Raw genomic sequence first — 19,346 nt, 5'->3', positions numbered from 1 at the left:
GGTGACAGCGTGCCGGCAGCCTTCCCTCGCTCTCGGCGCCTCCTCGGCCTTGGTGCCCACTCTGGCCGCGCTTGAGGAGGCCTTCAGCCTGCCGCTGCACTGTGGGAGCCCCTCTCTGGGCTGGCCAAGGCCGGAGCTTACTCCCTCTGCTTACCGGAGGTGTGGAGGGAGAGGCACCGGCGGGAACTGGGGCTGCACGCTAGTTCCGGGTGGATGCGGGCTCAGCAGCCCGGCACTCGGAGCAGCTGGCCAGTGCTGCCAGCCCCGCCGGCCCTGGCAGTGAGGGGCTTAGCACCAGCAGCTGCGGAGGGTGCGCAGGGTCCCCCAGCACTGTGGGCCGCCCACGCAGCGCTTGAATTCCCGGGGGGACCTCAGCCGCCTACCCACGGGGGTAGGGCTTGGGACCTGCAGCCCACCATGCCCCAGCCCTGCCCCACACATGGGCTCCCCAGCAGCTGGAGCCTCCTACAAGAGGCGCCGTCCCCTGTCCACAGTGCCGGGTCCCATCGACTGCTCAAGAGCTGAGAAGTGCCAGCTCGCTACGTGGGACTGGCAGGCAGCTCCGCCCACGGCCAGAGCTCAGGATCCACTAGGGAAGCCAGCTAGGCTCCTCAGTCCGCTGGAGACTTGGAGAACTTTTATGTCTATCTGGAGGATTGTCTATGCACCAATCAGCACTCTGTGTCTAGCTCAGGGATTGTAAATGCACTAATCAGCACTCTGTGTCCAGCTCAAGGTTGGTAAATGCACCAATCAGTGTTCTGTGTCTAGCTAATCTAGTGGGGACTTGGAGAACTTTTGTGTCTAGCTAAAGGATTGTAAACACACCAATCAGCACCCTGTGTGTAGCTCAAGGTTTGTAAACACCAATCAGTGCTCTGTGTCTAGTTAATCTAGTGGGGACTTGGCAAACTTTTAGGTCTAGCTAGAGAATTGTAAATACACCAATCAGCACTCTGTGTCTAGCTCAGGGATTGTAGATGCACCAATTAGCACCCTGTCAAAACAGACCAATCAGCTCTCTGTAAAACGGACCAATCAGTGCTCTATAAAATGGACCAATCAGCTCTCTGTAAAATGGGCCAATCAGCAGGATGTGGGTGGGGGGGGGGGGGGTCCGATAAGGGAATAAAAGCAGGCTGCCCAAGTTGTAGTGGCAACCTGCTTGGGTCGTGTTCAGTAGTGTGGAAGCATTGTTTTCTTGCTTTTTGCAATAATTCTTGCTGCTGCTCGCTCTTTAGGTCCACACTGGTTTTATGAGTTGTAACAGTCACTGACAAGGTCTGTAGCCTCACTCCTGAGGCCAGTGAGATCACGAACCCGCCAGAAGAAATGGACAACTCTGGACGCACTGCCTTAAGAGCTGTAACAATCACTGCAAAGGTCTGCAGCTTGACTCCTAAAGCCAGCGAGACCACGAACCCACCAGAAGAAAGAAACTCCGAACACGTCAAACATCAAAAGGAACAAATTCCAGACATACCATTTTTAAGAACTGTAGCAGTCACCGCGAAGGTCCGTGGCTTCATTCTTGAAGTTAGTGAGATCAAGAACCCACCAATTCCGGACACAGTATGATCTTTTTCTTGGATGAGCAGAGGCTGTAGAAGTGTGGACCACTCTGCTACATGCCAGTTCAGGGCATGAGTGAGATGCCACATTTCCAGCATCCCAGTGTGAAGGTGAACAAATGCCGCAAGTGACGTGAGGCCAAGATAAGTTGACATTTCACAGGCAACGCTAAGAAATTAAGTGGGACAAGGCTGGAATGGTTAGGGGCAAGGTGTGAAGCCTAAACAGGGAGAAGAAACAGGAGAACCCTGAAGAAGGGGGCCGGCACAGCAGGCACAGAAGTAGAGCAAAGAGCCCTGAAGCTTCCAGCGGGCACTGGCAGGGGCTTCTGTCTATCCCCACACTGGGACCTTCAGGCTGCCACTAAACTGTACTTTAAAAAATGGTTAAAATGGGCTGGGCATGGTGGCTCACACCTGTAACCCCAGCACTTTGGGAGGCCGAGGTGGGCCGATCACTTGAGTTCAGGAGTTCGAGACCAGCCTGGCCAACATGGTGAAACCCTGCCTCTACTAAAAATACAAAAATTAGCTGGGCATGGTGGTAGACATCTGTAATTCCGGCTGCTCTGGAGGCTGAGACAGGAGAACCGCTTGAACCTGGGGCGGAGGTTGCAGTGAGCTGAGATAGTGCCACTGTACTCCAGCCTGGGCGACAGAGCAAGACTCTGTTCCCTCCCCCCCAAAAAAAATGCATTTTGCAATGTGAACCTTAAAAGGCTCTGAATGTTCACATTCCATTTTCAGAGTTCAAATGGTCAAGAAAACCTCATAAAAACAAAAACTCCAATTAAATATTTGCTGGGAACTACTGGCCAGTTTTTCTTTCTTCTGATTTGGGTCATACCACAACCCTCATGCAACTAGCTGGAGTAACCATTGTCCGTAGCCTAAATCACTCTGAGCTTTCCAGAGTCGCAATCAGGTGGCTTTTGGGCACAACGCTAGGCACTGCCTGTTTCTGGTAGTTCTAAGGTGGATGTTTTGGCAAGTGTGATGATTTGCCTCCACATTTCAGCTGAGACTGTTGCCGCAGGGGTCTTTGTTCAGCATGACTTTCAGCTGGCATCACACCACACTCTCAAGTTACCCGTTCATACATATTTAAGCTCTGAGCTAGGTTCTAGGGATTATAGGTCAGAGTTCCTGCCTTCAAAGAGCTCATGATCTAGGTATTTTTAAAAAATCAATAACTTCGTAATTGTGCAGACATGTAATCACTCATGTAATCACCAGAAAGCCAATTAGAAATCTCCATGTATATACGTCTTTATATGATGCTTATGTGCCAAGTATTGTAAGAGTTTTGCACATATTTAGTAATTTAACCCCCATAAAAATCCCATGGGGTAGATACTCTTAGGCGCTCCATTTTACAGCTAAGGAAACAGGCACAAAAAGGTTAACTAACTTATGTAAGACCATATGGCTTGTATGAAGGCACACTAGGCAGTCTGGCTCCAAGGTTTGGTCATTAAGTACCACACTAAGAGGCCTCTCATTCAGCTTTTGGAGTAACAATGAACATTACAGGCAACCAAAATCCTAAATGTGAATTAATTGACAGGATTTTAGGCCAAGTACAAACAGCTGTATTCATAAATATTATCTTGTGGGAGGAGGGAAGGGGAACTGGCTAATTTGTTTTGTGGTTAAAGGACTAAGTAAATTTTGTTTTATTATACCGCAAGAAATTAGTCCTGGTATTTCTAGTTTGTAGAAGAGACAATTTGTACTTGTCACTGCTGATACCCTTGTTTAGGTTAATTAGGCGCAACAATTTTAAGTCATTTATTTTGTATGAGTAACGTGGCTCTATACACGCAAGCGATGGTTTATGGTTGTAGAAAACTACCCCTCAATGTCAAAGATCTGATTTAGATAAAAGGGATTATTTTCTAAACATGCAGTAGAGTTTGGGAACATTTTTATTATCTTCTGTGAATCATGCATTGAAGAATGGTTGGGTGGTTGAGGGTTCAGACTTAGGTTCAAACTATGCACTAGCACTTCCTGAACCTCAGTTTCCTGGTCTGTAAATTGGAGATAATAACAGTGCCTACCTCATGGGCAAGTGAGGATTAAATGAAGCAATGCATGTAAAAGCCATATATCAAAGCATGTAGCTGGATGCCAGCTGTCAGTAAATGCTTGGCATTAAGTTAACTGTTGTTGCTGGGATAAAGAATCTCACTGGAGTGGCCAAAGACCTGTGTTCTGTGAGACTAGGCGAAGGGAGGAAAGCGATCCAATTACTTGTGGACATTGCCCTCAGGCTACTGAAGCCACACAAGATTCCAGGCTGTTTCTCACATCTTTTTTTAGTTATGGAACTTCTCTTTCAAAAGATACCAAAACATTTCCCATGCAGTCAGTTTGTCTCTGGAACTGTGTATATTGGAGAAAAAGGAAGCGCTCAACAGGATTTTCATTTTCTTCCTTTTTCTTCTGGAAAAGGCCCATCTGACCGGCAGAGTGCGGGGGAGAACAACAAGGTGAGCGCCTTTTCATTTTTGGGCTGTTTATTCTACTGTAAACTACTCACCATATTTTTTCCTTTGGATAAATCATTCTATAAGAGGACAGTTTTGTCAATAATGCACATATTCGCGCTCCCAAAGTAAACTGTGAGTTCTCAGTAAGTGTAACCCCGTTCTGCTGACCCAGCGGGGGAAGAAAGATTAGAAAATCTCCCCAGTCAAGTGAACAGGCCCTGGGCCGACAGCTGCATCTGGACTCCAGGCTCGCCCACCCCGTCAGTAACAGAGCAGCATCGTGCAGCAACCTGCCCGCGGGGGGAAACCGCACTGGCTCCTCGCCCTCATCAGCCGGCCCTCCGCGATTGTGTTTCCCAATCAACGGGCCTTCGATGAAAAGTGCCAAGGAGATCGCCGGATCCGCCCAAGTGGAATTCCCAAGATGTTTCCCGGGGAGCAGCCTCAGGAACGCGCCTGGACCCCAGGAGTAGCTTCCCGCCCCGCTGCGGAGCCTCGGACGCGTGCGGAGGCCCCGCCCCTCTAGGGCCCGCTCCTCCCCTCCCCGGCCTCTGATTGGCTGCCCGGCGCGTCAGTCGGTACCCATCCCCGCCCTACGCCTCCCCCGCCCTCCCCAGCCCGCCTCAGGGAAGCGAGCCCGGGCGCCGGCGGGCGGCCGTCGCGTCTGACAGACCACTGCAGACCACGGGCCGAGGCCCAGCGCCCGTCCGCAGCGCGGCGGGCATGGCGGCGCCAAGGAGCCCCACGCGGGCAAGGGAGCGGGAGCGGTCTGGCGCTCCCGCCGCAGGTGAGCCTGGGGCCGGGCGGGGCGGGGCGGGGCGGGGGGCGCGAGCAGGGACCGTCAGGGCGGGCGGGGTCGCAGGCAGCCAGGGACGCGCCCTCCTCGGCGGCCACCTTCGCTGCCTGGTGGGGGCTGGGAATCCTGGAGCCCGGGAGCTGGAGCGCGCCCCTGAGCCGGGCGGGAGTGGGGCGGGGCTGCATCCCCACTCGGGGGTCGAGCCGCTGTCGGGGACGGGGTAGCATTTGAATAAGGGAGGCCAAGCTGCTTAGGTCGCCTGCCCGGGCAGGAAACGCAGGTTCCTGGAAGAAAGCCGGTCTTTGGGGTCGGGGTCCCCTCAGAGCCGCGCGGGGAGCCCAGGCAGCGGCGGAGGTCGCGCCCTGCGCCTGGGAGCGAGCCCGGGGCGCGTGGACCCGCGGGGCCCCGTGTCCTCTCGGGGAGCTCGACTCGCTGACGGAGGGAGTTGCGTTTCGCGCCCTGCTGGCAGAGGATGTGGCGCACACCTTCGCGGCAGTCGAGACTTGCTAACAACACAGAATACTCTGGCTGAAAAAAAATTCACCCAGACGGGGCCGGGCGCGGTGGTTCACGCCTGTAATCCCAACACTTTGGGAGGCCGAGGCTGGCGGATCACGAGGTCAGGAGTTCGAGACCAGCCTAGCCAGCATAGCGAAACCCTGGCCAGCATAGTGAAACCCTGTCTCTACTAAAAATACAAAAAATTATCCGGGCATAGTGGCGAGTAGCTGTAGTCCCAGCTACTCGGAAGGCTGAGGCCGGAGAATTGCTTGAACCCGGCGGGCGGAGGTTGCAGTGAGCCGAGATTGCACCACTGCGCTCTCAGCCAGGGCGACAGAGCAAGGCTCTGTCCAAAAAAAAAAAAAAAAAAAATCACCCAACAAGGGCAGCAGCACAGCCTGTGAGTTCAGTCAGGTGCTGGGTCTCGACGTCTCCACCCGCTGGCTCGGTAGCGGGGTCCTCTCCCACTCTGAAGTCCACAAAGGATGTCTTCCTAACCAGCCCCGAGAAAGATGAGCATAGCTGCTGCTTGGTTTTGAAGGAACACATTCCTGTGTCTATATTTGTCTGGAGCCCACTAGTGGATTTTGGGAGGATTCCGTTTCCCAAACACACAGTTTGGGCTGCAGGAACTGCAGTGATTATGGCAAATTGGCAGGTGCGGGGATTGTTTATGAATTGCTGTTTTTGGTCCCAGCATGAGCTTTTAATTCACAGAGCAAACTGTTGGGTGCAGTGGAAACAGCACCTTTCTGGGAGTCAGAGGACATCATTCTGATGTGTCCTTATCCATAAAATGAGAGCCTCCAGTTAGCTGATCCAGGCAGCCCCTCCCAGTGGAGAAGAACTCTGTCCTACCTCCCACTCTCAAAAGTTTGGAGAATGAACTCATTTTTTTCAACCTTTCTGCACCTTGGGTTATTATAAAATTAGCCACATACTTCCTATGGGTGTATTCATTTGAACTTTTTATTATGTTATTTTCTTTTCTGTTCCCTGCCTTAGTTTGGCAGAGAAACAAAAATTGGAAATAGAGGCAGGAGCACAGCTGGAAAGGCTGATTTAGGAGGCAGAAAGGTGCCTTCTCCAGGCTTAACATCATCACCCGGAATTTTTCCTTTCTTTGCACCAAATTCAATGCATGCCAGCGCTGCGAGCCCAGGGAGAGATTCTTTCCTCTGCTCCAATTGTGGGATCTGCAGTTGGTGTGCAGCAGAGGAAGAATATGATTCAAGGATCAGATTATGGAAAACTTTTTTCTCCAAAACATAACTTCTGATGACTTACAAGCATAGTTTCCCTTCTTTGCCAGTGGTGTTTGGCAAAACAAAAATAAAACCAGTTTTAAAATCAGTTGTCAAAGCTAGTATAGGGACAACTTTTTTAGCATTCGAAATAACAGCAAGTAACACTTGACAGTAAAACCAGACAACAGAAGAAAACCCACAGAAGAGGGTTTTTTTGTTTGATCTTTACTATTTCTTCTTTAAAGTGTTAGGGTGTGTTAGGATGTTGAAAATCATGGACTAAGCATCTCTGCATAATATTATCGGAAAGACTGTCTGAATCAGAATGTTAGATGCATCGAAGAAACATTGGAAGATCACTTAGTGGAGTGCCCAGAGAAGATGCTGTCATCTATTAGGAAGGCAGGGAGAAGTGGTCATAGAGTGGAATAAGCTCACAGTCGCCAGCACACCTCAGGCAAACCACTGTGTTTGCAGGGAGAATGTGTGCACCCCACACTCTTCCTTGCTCTTCCCATATCTGGCCAGACTCGGGCCATTAACTGTCTCGATTGGCTCAGCTCTGCTGTGGTTCTCTCCACCACTGTCCATCTGTTCAGTGGTAACATTCACATTTCAGCCATGATATCAGGAACCACAGGACTCATTGGAGGTTCTTAGGGGCTGGTGTTGGGGGAATAGGAATGCCCAGTGTGGAACGGCGCACCCACTCCAGCTATACTTGGAGTTGCTCTGCTTTTTTGTTTCTGTATACTTTTATGTTTGTTTTGTTGTTTTTTGCTGTTCTGGGTAAGGTTTTGTTTGGAGGAAAGGGTTTAATGCTAAATCAAAAATGTAAAAATAATGGTAATGGCTAATGTTTTTTGGTGCTTCTTGTGTCTTAGTTCATTTATTACATGGAAAATGCTTAGAACTGGTTGGTTGTGGTTCTGAGTAAGCACTCAAATGTTAGCTGCCACTACTATTATTAATATTACCTTCTACTATGAAGTAGCTGTTATTTTTTAAACTTATTTGAAGAAACCAAGTCACACACAAACTTGTACAAGGTTACCCACCTCCTATGTAGATGTGTCTGCTAAATGAAAGATATATTCCTCGATATCCTGGATTTTGTTAATCCAAAGCCATTCAAGTAGGCACAACTGTATGTATGAAGCAGATGTTTCTGAGCCACCATAAGCAGGCTTTGGCGTGTTCCCATGGGCAGTGGCAGGTAATCACTAGGCAGGCAGGTGAATTTACCTGGTGGAACTTCTGTGATCAAAAGGTGAGTAGGCAGATGGAACTGTTAATAACCCAGTGATTGGTCGGGTGGCAAAAGGAGCGATGAGAAGTGTGGGCGCAAACATTCCCTCCGCATGGACTGCCGAAAGTGTGCTGAGAATTGTGACCTTATTCTAGAACAAGTGCCTTCAAGGTCTTTACTCTGTAGGAGGAGAAGGAGGAGTAGAGGGGGCGCTGGTGGTAGAAAGTGTGTGCCAAGGAAAAGAGGCCTGAGAGCTGCTAGTTGTAACTGTCGAGAGAAATATTTCCCTTCTTTAAAAAATAGTTTGAGGGCTGTGGGGGAAAAAAAGCATTGCAGTTAAAGGCACCCACAATAGAATGCTTAAAACCAAATGGTCCATAGTTGATTTTGTTGTTGTTGTTGTTTTGCCACCCATTTGTCCTATTATACTTCTACTCTTACATTTCTATGAGATGAATAAATATCAAATAGAATGTAACTTTTTTGGTACCAAGTATTTTATCTCAGTAGAAAGTCTTGACTGGGTATAATTATTAACTTGAAAATGACCTTTTCTCTGGCTTGGGTCTCAAGGTAGACTTAGCTTCATCTGGGAGGCCTTGGCTTGCTCCCTGGCCTGGAGTGGTGTGCTCTCCTATGTGCCTGTAGCACCCAGTGCTTGTCCCTGTCACAAAAGCAGTTGGCATTTGGATTTTCTTTAGGGTGCTAGATGCGGAGACACTGACCATAGATAGTGTTATATAATCTTTACAATCACCACTCTGTAACGCTCACAACGGCTACAGAATTTGCTCAAGGCTTCCGCTAGTAAGTGGTGGCCAGGGTAAGCCCTGGCATGGGACTCCACTCATAACAGATTCTTAACAATCTGTCTGCTTCTGTCACGTGAAACAGAGTTCTAGCTTCTACCTGAGAGCTCTCCATAGTTTCCAAGGTTGCCTTATTACATTTAAGCTGTTCTGAATTAAGATTGGGTTAACATTTGTATACTGTTGTTATTGTTTGAGACAACTCTTGCAGGTCTGGGTACAGGAGGAGAGAGATTATGAAAAAGTTTTTATTACTGGGCTAAAACTTCCTAGCTTAGTGGTTCCTCATACGTGGCTATTAAAGTCTCTACTTAATTTTTAGAGGAATTATTGGATTAATATGTTTGGTTAGTAAATCCTTCTATTCTCTTCTGTCCATGTGCGTCCTCTGGTACATGTTCAGCTACTTGGTAAGACAATCTGTTTTCAAAATGAGGTTGCATACACATTTATCTGATTTGTAATTAATTTAATGGAAGAACATTTAAATGGTGCTTCTAAATAAATCATCAAAGTTTTTGTATATGTTCTCATTTTTCCAGTAACCTTTTATGCTAGTAATAGTCCATTTTTCTACTTTCCCATTTAATTGGAGCCAGAATAGACAGGTGGCCTCATGTTTAAATTAAGAGGATGATAAAATGTTTGTGTTCATTTCTAGGAGACAAAAGCCTGTTGCCTGTTAGTACTGTTGCTGGGATTCCTAGGTAATAAACAAAAATCCCAGAAACTGTAGCACATAAAATGCTATGCTTGATGAATCTCTAAATTAAGAATTTAATAGTAAATCTTTTGTTGTTGATGTAACTGTGTTACTATGACATCAAGTCTGTAGAATTATTGGATAGACACAAAGTTACCTAAAATACCACAGCTCTTTCTCCTCTTACCATATTATTGGTTATTAATGAATATTAGGGTGAGTCTTCTAACAGTGAGAGTGATAAATACCTCAGCTCTTTCTCCTCTTGCCATTTTATTGGTTGTTAATGAATATTAGGGTTAGTCTTCTAGGAGAGGGAGTGATAATGTAGTTGGAAGTCATTCTCAAGAGAGTCTTCCCTCAAATCAGAAGTGAAAATCTCATTAAACATCAAGCATTCACTGTTTCAAAAAAAAAAAAAAGAAGCATACCTCCCTGTCCTGTACCCACCACGGTGGAGATGAGCTCTCATCTCTTTCTAGGCTTGGGACAGCCTCGGTGGGTACAAACCAGTTCCAAATGGCTCAGGAATGGAGGTGGGCAGTGGAGCTGATGATGGTGGAAGCTCATCGGAGTGTGTACTTTGAACAGTCTGTGTCTGTCCTCTAAGCCAGGGCATAGACTGTTCTCTGTAGCATTTAGTCTCCAAGTTTAAGAGAAGTGAACTAAATTCCTTCTTGCCTGGTAATGAGAGAATCTGTCCCTAGGTCTTAGAATAACACCTGATACTTTGGGGTTGTATTTTTTGACCTGTGACGAGAAGGCCTCAACTTGCTTGTGAACTCTCTAGAGTTAAGAAAGACTGGGTGCTGTGTGTCTTCCGAATGCACCACGTGGACAGGTCGAAATGCTGCGGAGCAAGCAGAATGGCTGATAGGAAGGGGAAGTGGAAGAGATGGCAAGCCAGTGCCAGCATGGGCTGAGTGTAACCAGTCACCGTCTAGATAGGAAGGGCTGGTGGCACTCATGTCAGTGGATGAGATCAGCAATTTGTCATTTTACTTGGCATTTACAAAATGAACTTGGAGTTTGGTTTGTAGCTAAGGTTAGGTTGGCTGCTCAGCTTGAAATGGAAACATAGCCAATGAAATGATTAATATACATGTTGGGTCCCACAGTTTTGTACCTGAAGCAGTGCAAGGCTTGGGCATATTGATTCCTTCCTAGGAGATCTAAAGAAAAATCCCTTGAATCAAGAGAGAGCTTATTAGATCAGTTTTATCCATGGTATATCCCTCTATTTTTGTTTTTTAAGTATTAAATATTTGTTAGACTCAATTTTGGTTTGTTGACTGTCATGATAGAGGACTTGCAGAGTCTGTGCTTGGTGACCTACCTTGTACTGTCTTGTTCTTCACACTTTGCTGCATCTTCTCCCATATGTAATTGATTCATTTGTTTGAATTTTGAATTTTGGAGCCTATTACATCTCCCTTTCCCTCCCAGTCTCCTTGATATTCCTTTTTCCTCCCCATTTAGCAGCCTTTTTGAAGCTGATTACCACCATGGAGGCCCTTGTGGAAAAGGCTCTTTATTAGAACTAGCCTTTGGGTCGACGGGTTTAATAGATCTGTAGGACCCAGCATGAACTTCCAAGGGTCGGGGTATTTGCTGGCATTTGTCAAGATCTTATGTATCTTCCATACACACTTAGGGCATCTTTTCTGTGGTGCAAACTTTGAGTAATGTTTTGAGTTTAGTTGAATGTCAGTTATTTCACAACTATTTCTAATCCTGGCCCCAACGTGACTATTCCTCCAACATAACTCTGAAACATATTAAAATAAGGAGGCCTTTGGAGAATGAAGGGAAATGGCAGTTAATGGCCTGGCTTCCTTATGTTTGCTCACAGGGGAGGAAGCTGAGGTCCAGATGGCTCAGCTGTCTAGGACCGGACCCTGAGTTCCTGACTCCCTCAGTTCCCTCCTCATTTTACTACCTTGAAACCATCCTACTAGATGACCACTTCACATTCTCACTTCCTGCTTTATATTTACATGGTGTAATTAAGGGAAGAGAAAACACACTGGTGGTTCATTATTTCTGACATACATATTAAAAGTCAGAAGGGACCACCAGGATAGAGGCTCTTAGTTAGCATAAGTGTGGTGGAGTAACAGAACAGCCCCAAATAGGTGAATACATTTATTTCTCTCACGTCAAAGAGAGGTAGCTTCCCAGGGCTGGGATGATCTCCACGGTGTCAGGGCCCCAGGCTCCTTCCACTTTGTTTCTCCACTATGCCTGGCTTCAATGCTAACTGTCACTTTTGGGTACAAGATTGTTGCTGGAGCATCAGCCATCACATTTACATTCCAGCTAATAGGGAGGAAAAAGGGCAAGGAACACACCCCTCTTAACAAGCCCTTTTGAAGGTTGCACATTCAACAACTTCTTGGCCAGAATTCACTCACACAGCAGTACCCAGCACCCAGGGACGATGGAATGAGCCTTTATCTGAGTAGCCATGTGCCCAGCCCAAAGTCAGGGCTTAATCTCGATGGGAAGAGAGAACGGACCCTGGGGGAAGCTGGCAGTCTCTCTCATGGAGACATATGGACGGGATTCTGATTACATGATTCGTTTCGTTCATTCAAGAAATATATATTAACTGTCTATTGTGTACTTAGGCACTCAGAAAGCAGAGTGAAAACAGAGTCAGTCCCAGTCCTTAAGGCATTTACTGTCTACGCAGGGAGACAGACGCTAATCAAACACAAACACAATTGTGTAAACTGTGACAAGTGCTGTGAAAAGGACACCGTGTGCTATGAGAGAGGAAAACAGGGATTTGCTCAAGCCTGGGGGTTGGAAACAGATAAGTGATGTTTGAGCTGAGAGCTGGAGAATGAATGGAATGAACTAGGGCATGGTTAGAAGGAAGAATGTTTCAGACAGAGGGAAGAGTACAGGCAAAGCAAGGTAGGGAGGCAGGCGTGAGCTCTAGGAGGAAGTGAAGGCACTCCTCATATTGGAGCAAGGGGAGGAGGTGAGAGAAGAGGGAGGGGTCAGGGTCAGACCATGAGGGGGACTGGGCGTGGGTGACCAACTGTCCCAGCTTGCCTGGACTGAGAGATGTGCCAGTATGTGGGGCTTTCAGTGCTAAAACTGGGAGAGTCCCAGGCAAACCAGGAGGAGTTGGCCACCTTCGCTGGAGGCCAGGGTAATGGTCAGGTTCCTTTCTTTATTAATTTCAGAGAAGTTGGCCAAGCACGGTGGCTCATGCCTGTAATCCCAGCACTTTGGGAGGCCGAGGTGGGTGGATCACTTGAAGTCAGGGGTTCGAGACCAGCCTGGCCAACATGGTAAAACCCCCATTTCTACTGAAAATACAAAAATTAGCCAGGTGTGGTGGCAGGTGCCTGCAATCCCAACTATTGGGAGGCTGAGGCAGGAGACTCACTTGAACTTTGGAGGCAGAGGTTGCGGATCATGTCACTGCACTCCAGCCTGGGCGACAGAGTGAGACTCAATCTGAAAAAAAAAATTTTTTTTTCAGAAAAGTTCCTTTTTAGATAGGCATAGCTTCCAGCCATAGAAAAACAACAACTGTGACTAGTAAAAGTAACTGCTTACTTTGGCCAAAGGGAAATGGGCACAAAACAGACACACAAAACAGACACAACACTTACTTTTAGTTGGATTACTTGACCAGTAAGATTTTTCTTTATCTGGCCTGATTTCTCCTAATGGTAACTTTGGAAATTGATTGGCATCTGATGATGTATTTGAGATAACAGAAGCAGCTAAGGGTAGGGGATGCTATTACTCTATAGCAGGATTTCTCAACACTGGCAATGTTGGAATTACTGGAGAGCTTAAAAAAGATACCTGGGCCCCAGCCTAATAAATCTGAAAATCCACTGGAGCCAGGGCCAGGGTCCTGGGGGTCTTGATGGAATGCAGATTATGTTTCCAAGGGGTTTGAGAATCTATAGTTCTAAGAAGTCCCAGATGGTATTGATGTTGCTGTCCTGTGGACTTTGAGTAGCAATGGTCTATAAAGTTTGATGAGGTTATTTTTGAAGCCACTGGTCTCCCTTTAGGAGAGCAGATCTATAGGCCCATGTAAAGGTATATGAGTCCATGATAGGAGACAGGGGTTAAAGACTTAGGGCAGGGAGGTGGCCAAGGAGGCTTTGGCAGTGTGGTCCCATTAGCAAGATCACACTGAACCCAGGGGGGCAAATCTTGACTTCTCAGTTGGTTCCAGGGGATGGGTGAGAGGTTATGGGGTGAGTTGTGGCTTTATAAGCCACTGACTGTCACTAGTATTCTTGGTTACAGAAGAACCAGCTCCTGAGGTCTCTGGCTGGGATGCTACCATAGATAATGACCATTTTTTACCTTTCTGACAATTTGTTAGGGTCCTTTCCAGCTGACATCAGTGGCTAGCAGGATGTGGGTCTTTCCTACAAATGAGAAAAGCCATGGAAAGAGTTTTACATTGTAAAGAGTTTTGCATTGTAAAGAGTTTTGCACAGGAGATGATACATCCATTGAATGTTTAAAAAACAAACCCACACTGGCTGTGGAGTAGAAAACAGAACTGGGGAAGGGAGACCAATCAAAAGGATTAGTAACTATTAGTGATGGTGCCCAAATGATTCTGAGTAATGGAAAAGTCACCCCCAGGGCAAAAGGCCTGAGAGTTGAACCAGACCACGTGCCACCAAAGCCCTGGCAGGTCAAAGCAGTGAGCCAAATCAGTAATGAAATCTAGCAGAGATAAATGTCAGGTCCTGCCTGGGTCTAAAGATCCCAGAACTGGCCCACATGATCTGGATAACCCTTTGTTTCCCTTCCCATGTTCTGGACTGAAAGGTAGATACAGATGTCAGAGATTAAAAATATATTTTTCTAAGTCAGCTCAGTGACATAAAATCCACGTGTCTTAGTTGTGTGGCCAGTTGGGCTTGCTAGCAGTGCCCAAGCTGAACTCTGTCCTAAAGTTCTAGGCCTCCCTCCCAAGGAGAGGGCAGGCCCAAGGATTCCTTCTGTGCGGGCAGGTCTGTGGGGTGAAAGGGGCTGAGCTGGGCATGCCATTTTAAAAAAATCTGCCACTCAGATCAATCTCTCACCTTCAGGAAGGAGTAAAGGCGGTAGTAGGGGAGCCAGAACCCCACCTCCAGGAAGGCCTCTCCACCGGGAAACTTGAGAGTGAGTGAAACCCCTGGCCCTCTCTTCCCTTCAGAAGATGGGGAGACACACCCCAGCACAGGTCCAAAGGGCTTTAAGCTGACAGCAGGTTGAATGTGAGTCAGTAGCTTTTGGGTTGTTTGTTTGTAGCTGTGCAGTACAATCACAGGCTGCATTGCTGTGAATGTATCATCTAAAACAGGGTCAGCAAGCCACAGCCCATGGGTCATATCTGGCCTGCTGTTTGTTTTTACATGGCCTATGACCTCAGAGTGGTTTTTCCATTTTTAAATGGTTGGGAAAAAAATAAAAAGAATACTACTTCCTGACATGTGAAAATTAGATGGAATATAAATTTCAATGTCCATATATAAAGCTTTATTGGATTGGAGCCCTGTGTGTATTGTCTGTGGCTGCTTTCCCTGTGTAAGGGCAGAGCTGAGTAGTTGAGACAGAGACCACATGGCCGATGAGACCTAAAATATGTACTCTCTGACCCTTTTCAGAAGACTTACCCCTGATGTAGAATGAAGAAGGTGGTCACCTTGTTGAATTCTGTCCTGGGGATCACACCCAGGACATTGTGTTTGACCTGGGGTCTCACATTAAGTGTGGAATGAGTTTAGAGAAGACTGACCAGGACCACGAAGAGACTCCCCAAAGATATCATGTAGGGACTGGTTGAGAAAACAGGAGCTGTCTAAACTAGAAGAGAGAAAGATGCAGAGTGGAAATGATGGAAATGATAGAACTTCGAAGAGAATTACTCAGGGGAAGGCAGTAATGTACAGTGGTTAGTTCAGAGGGCACAGCTCTACATCAAAACCTGGGCGTTCAAGTTCAGACTTCTACTTGTTTCCTGTGCTTCAGTTTCTTCACCTCAAAAAATGAAGCATTCCTGTTAGAGCTCATCAGATGACCAGATCCACAGTGAATTAAGATTCAGCATTTGCCTTAGAGGTGTTAGTGGGAAACAGTCATGAATACACTGAACTAGCCTGCAGTGTGGACATATTGCTGAGGGAGCACTCTGAGAAGCCTAAAAAACAAGTAGAATCCTGCCTTTAGCCCAAAGCATTCTGCAATCCCATGAAAAATGTAAAAGGTCGTCATATGGAAGAGGAATCAGACTTGTTCTTCATAACCCCAAGCAATAGATTCCAGGGTGGTTACAGATCTGAACACCTCAGTCTCTTGCTTAAAACTCTCAGAGCCTTCCCTTGCTCTTCAGTTAAACATCAGCCTCTTGAACGGGACCTTCGGGCTTCTCCAGCCTCCCCTCACTTTCCTTGCCTTGCAAGCTCCTGTCCAACCTTGGATCTCAGCTCAGTCTCATGTCCTAGGGAAGCATTCTCCAACCTCGTTTAGCTCAGATTCCCTTCTTACAGTGCTTGTGGACCTGCATTCCTTTCCTCTGGAGCGTTGCCTCAGTGGTGCTCTGTTCCCACTAGGAGTCTGTCTGTTAGTCCCTGCCAGGAGAATCCAGTCGGTTGCATTTATAATTGTAGCATCAGCTCTTGACACTGTGCCTAGCCTGCGGGAGGAGCTTAATCTATGTTCGTAGAATAATGATCAAAGTTGATCAATAAAGAGAGAAACATTCCAAAAAAGGGAAAAAGGAAATGGACTCCCACAGGATGGAGCGAGTTGCCAGCTGAGAGGTATGTAAGCAGTGGTTGGATGACAGATGGTGGGAGATGGTAGCCAAATGGTTTATTTTCGGATAGTGCTTTTAGTTTAATTTTGTTCCAACCCTGTGCTATCACCACTTTTCGGCCATTGGAGTACCTTCTTGGGGTCATCAAGGCTAAGTGATTAGTCCTCTAGCTAGAAAGTGACAGAATGAAGACAAGAGTCCTTTGCTCATTTTTGTCGAATGAGTTGTCTCTCCCAGGCTGAGGAGGCCTGTGTGGTTGGATAAAGCAGTGGCAGTGCTGGAGTTCTGTCCACGGGGAAGGAATTACAACTTCCTCTTTAGTAGTAGCCTATCCCATCTATAGCTTTTGTGGTTTTATAGTTGGGTGGATTTTTAAAATGCAATGATTAGAAAATGAAACTTACCTTTAAAATGATGGGTTGCATTCAACATCTCTAGAAGATGTGCCCAGTCAAGAGATGTGCCCGACTCTCAGCTGTGATGTTATTAAAGAAAACACACACACAATCCTCTCAGTGTTTGGCCAGGGGCAGCTTCCTGTCATATTTATTGATACTTTCAGTTTAGTGGGCGCCTTGGGGGCAGTGTGCCCCATCCTGGGGGGATGGTGCTGACAGCATAAGTGGGTTGCATGACAGCCTACAGTTGAATGTCTTAGTGGTCATGACTTTCAAGATAAAATCCTCCCACTTGGTGGTTCTCTTTCTCAGTGATATTGATCTTGTAGTTGTTGGTTATTGTATTCTACTAAGTGGAAGACTGTCATTTCTTATTGAGCAGAATTAATACCTGAAATACAAAAGTTCAGATGGTCCTTTGAGTTTAAGGATTTATTAAGAGGGTGTTTTTTTTCTGAATATCTTCCCCGTAACTGGTAGAAAAACAACCAACTAATCTATGATTTTGCAAGAACCAACACAATTTAAACTTACTCTTTCACACTGCTGTGCTAACTTCTAGAAATCTCTTGAATCGCCATGTGCTCCAAATTATTTAGAAAACTTGATGGCCTAAACAGGATTTGTTCTGTGTGTTTTTCCTTCTGTTTGTGTAGTGCTTAATTTATTTGTTTAGACTAATGTACAATATTTTGCTTTATTCTTGAGCTGAGTTTCTCAGAATTAAACAATCAGTTCCCACACTGAAGGCTCCCAGCCTTTCCCTGAAGTCACACTGAGGCCTAAGGAGAAACTAAAAGCCTGTGAGAGAGGTGACCTACTGGGGAATGGAGGTGCTCACCCAACCAGCTGACAGGAGGACACTGTGTCCCCAGGCCAGGGGGTCCCTGTGGGCAGGGAGCGTGTCTTGCACTTCACTGCCTCCCTGCCTGGCATCCAGCCCAGGGGGGAAGAAGTGTGAGGAATTGGTGAGGGGTCTGGGGAAGGGAGTGGGCAGCCCTTCCCAGCCCGTCCCTGTCTGCCTGTTCCATTGGCTTCAGTTTATTCCTCTGTGCAGCACTTCCTGCCCTTGATTACAAATGACCTAAAAGCCATATTCACCTTTTCAAAGGGAGCAGGGTTCCATGGCACAGCTCAGAAAAGTGTGAAGTTTCCCCAGCACCTCAGGAGTCTCTGTGTCCTCTGCTTGCTCACCCACCCCCATCTTCCTACCTCTCTTGCCACAGAGTGTCCTTTCTCACCCCTCCCTTGAGTTCCTTCCTATTCCATCAGCCTCTCTTCACCACTCTCTCTTCCATCGTCTGCTAACTAACCATAATGGGACACTGAAGCAGATAGAAATACCTGTTGTGTTTATTAAATGTAGTACTTCTACCTTAAGTTCTTTTAGCCAGGTGATTTCACTGTATGTATATTTCTTCACTTTCTCTGCTACCTCAGACATCTAAATTAAATTGCCTTTATGTCCTCCCAGCTCAGAGTTGATGTCCCCGCTCCCTGGCCTGCTCAGTAGCGCTTGAAAGACCACCTCTGCTTCAGGAGAAAGTAAGTGGGCTAGGTGCAGGTGACAGAGTCTGTGTGTAGAGAGAAAGTGTGGAGGTACTGATATTGTATATACCATGAATAAGATCAGGAGAGGAAGTAGACAAGGTTGAGGACTATGCAGCTGGCCCATGAGGAAGTAGAGATAGTACAGATTCTGGAAGTTTGAGGCAAACCAGACGCTGCTGAGTTTCCATGAGATAGAGAGACTGTGATGTCCAGGACAGTAGGAGCCTCAGGCTCCTGGGGTAGAACTGCTGTTTGCATGATCACTTGGTTTCCGGCTCTTCAGTGTCTTTTAGTTTTGTTTTCAGGGTTTTGGGGTATGTGTGTGTGTATTTGGTTTCCTGTTTTAATGTTTGAATTACTTCAGCTTTGGTATATTGTAGAGAATGGAAAAAAAAAAACACTAAGTAGAACTTTACCACCAAAAACGGTGCTTTTTTTTTTTTTGTAGTTCTGACCAACAGTCTCATCTGCCATATATAGTTTGAGTGATCACAGATCAGATTTTAGTTTCTGATATTCACATTGTTGATTTCAGGAGGTTCTGGTATAATTCCTCTAGGACATGTTCACTGCTGAAGCATTACTTCTGCTTGTGTGGGTCAGGGTCCCAACATGCATTAATGCTGATGACTAGGGGGGATGTATGAGACCTAGGTAATACACTTTGCAATATAACAGACATGCATTGTGCTGTATGTATGGTCTCATTTCAGCCACCACCCAAGTGGTTCAGCCCAAAAATATTGAAAAGAAATTTCATGTTTTTGTGTATCTTCACAGGCATTAAAGAGGATCAAATCCATAATTTCTGGCAACACTGCTCTTTTCCACTTCCCCTTGCAACTTCCTTGTGGACTTGTGAAACTTCACTGTGGACCTGAGGCTCCTACTGTCCTGGAAGTCCCCTTGTGGACTTTCTGGAGATTCTTTTTGCCAAAACTTGCCCCGCTCCCAACACACTCCTTTTTGTTCTTTTTTTATGTAGAATGACTGAATTCGTGGAGGTGAAACCTTTTCTCCCTTCCTGTTTCTCTGAGTCCCAATCACCAAGCCTTCCACAGGCGTCCCTCTCCAGGGATGAGGCGGGAAAGCTGGGCCAGGGACTGCAGAATTCTCCTTGGCAGGCTGGTGGAAGGGGGACCCCTATGAACCTTCTGATATCTACAATTTTATCTCAGTTGTATTTGGGGAAATGAGATTTGAAGCTGGAGGTCATCAGAACTGTCATTA

The 19,346-nt window shown here is 46.6% G+C and overlaps 1 protein-coding gene across 2 annotated transcripts in view; it reads left to right on the top strand.

Annotated features, from left to right (window-relative positions):
* The first annotated feature begins 1,158 nt into the window (after positions 1-1,158).
* OTULINL (OTU deubiquitinase with linear linkage specificity like) overlaps positions 1,159-19,346 on the top strand; it is a 34,144-nt gene continuing 15,956 nt past the window's right edge. Inside the window, exons 1-2 of one of the 2 annotated variants that reach the window (XM_055367584.2) lie at positions 4,684-4,853; positions 18,040-18,110. Coding sequence is in view for 1 of the 2 variants with exons in the window: in XM_004059027.5 (XP_004059075.1) it covers positions 4,790-4,853 (64 nt within the window). In the remaining variant the exon portion in view is untranslated. Of the gene's footprint in view, positions 4,854-18,039; positions 18,111-19,346 lie in introns of both variants that reach the window. The other variant, XM_004059027.5, reaches the window with a different exon arrangement.

This window comes from Gorilla gorilla, chromosome 19 (assembly GCF_029281585.2).
Source record: "Gorilla gorilla gorilla isolate KB3781 chromosome 19, NHGRI_mGorGor1-v2.1_pri, whole genome shotgun sequence".
Classification (NCBI taxonomy): Eukaryota; Metazoa; Chordata; class Mammalia; order Primates; family Hominidae; genus Gorilla; species Gorilla gorilla.
This window is presented reverse-complemented; position numbering and strand designations above follow the sequence as displayed.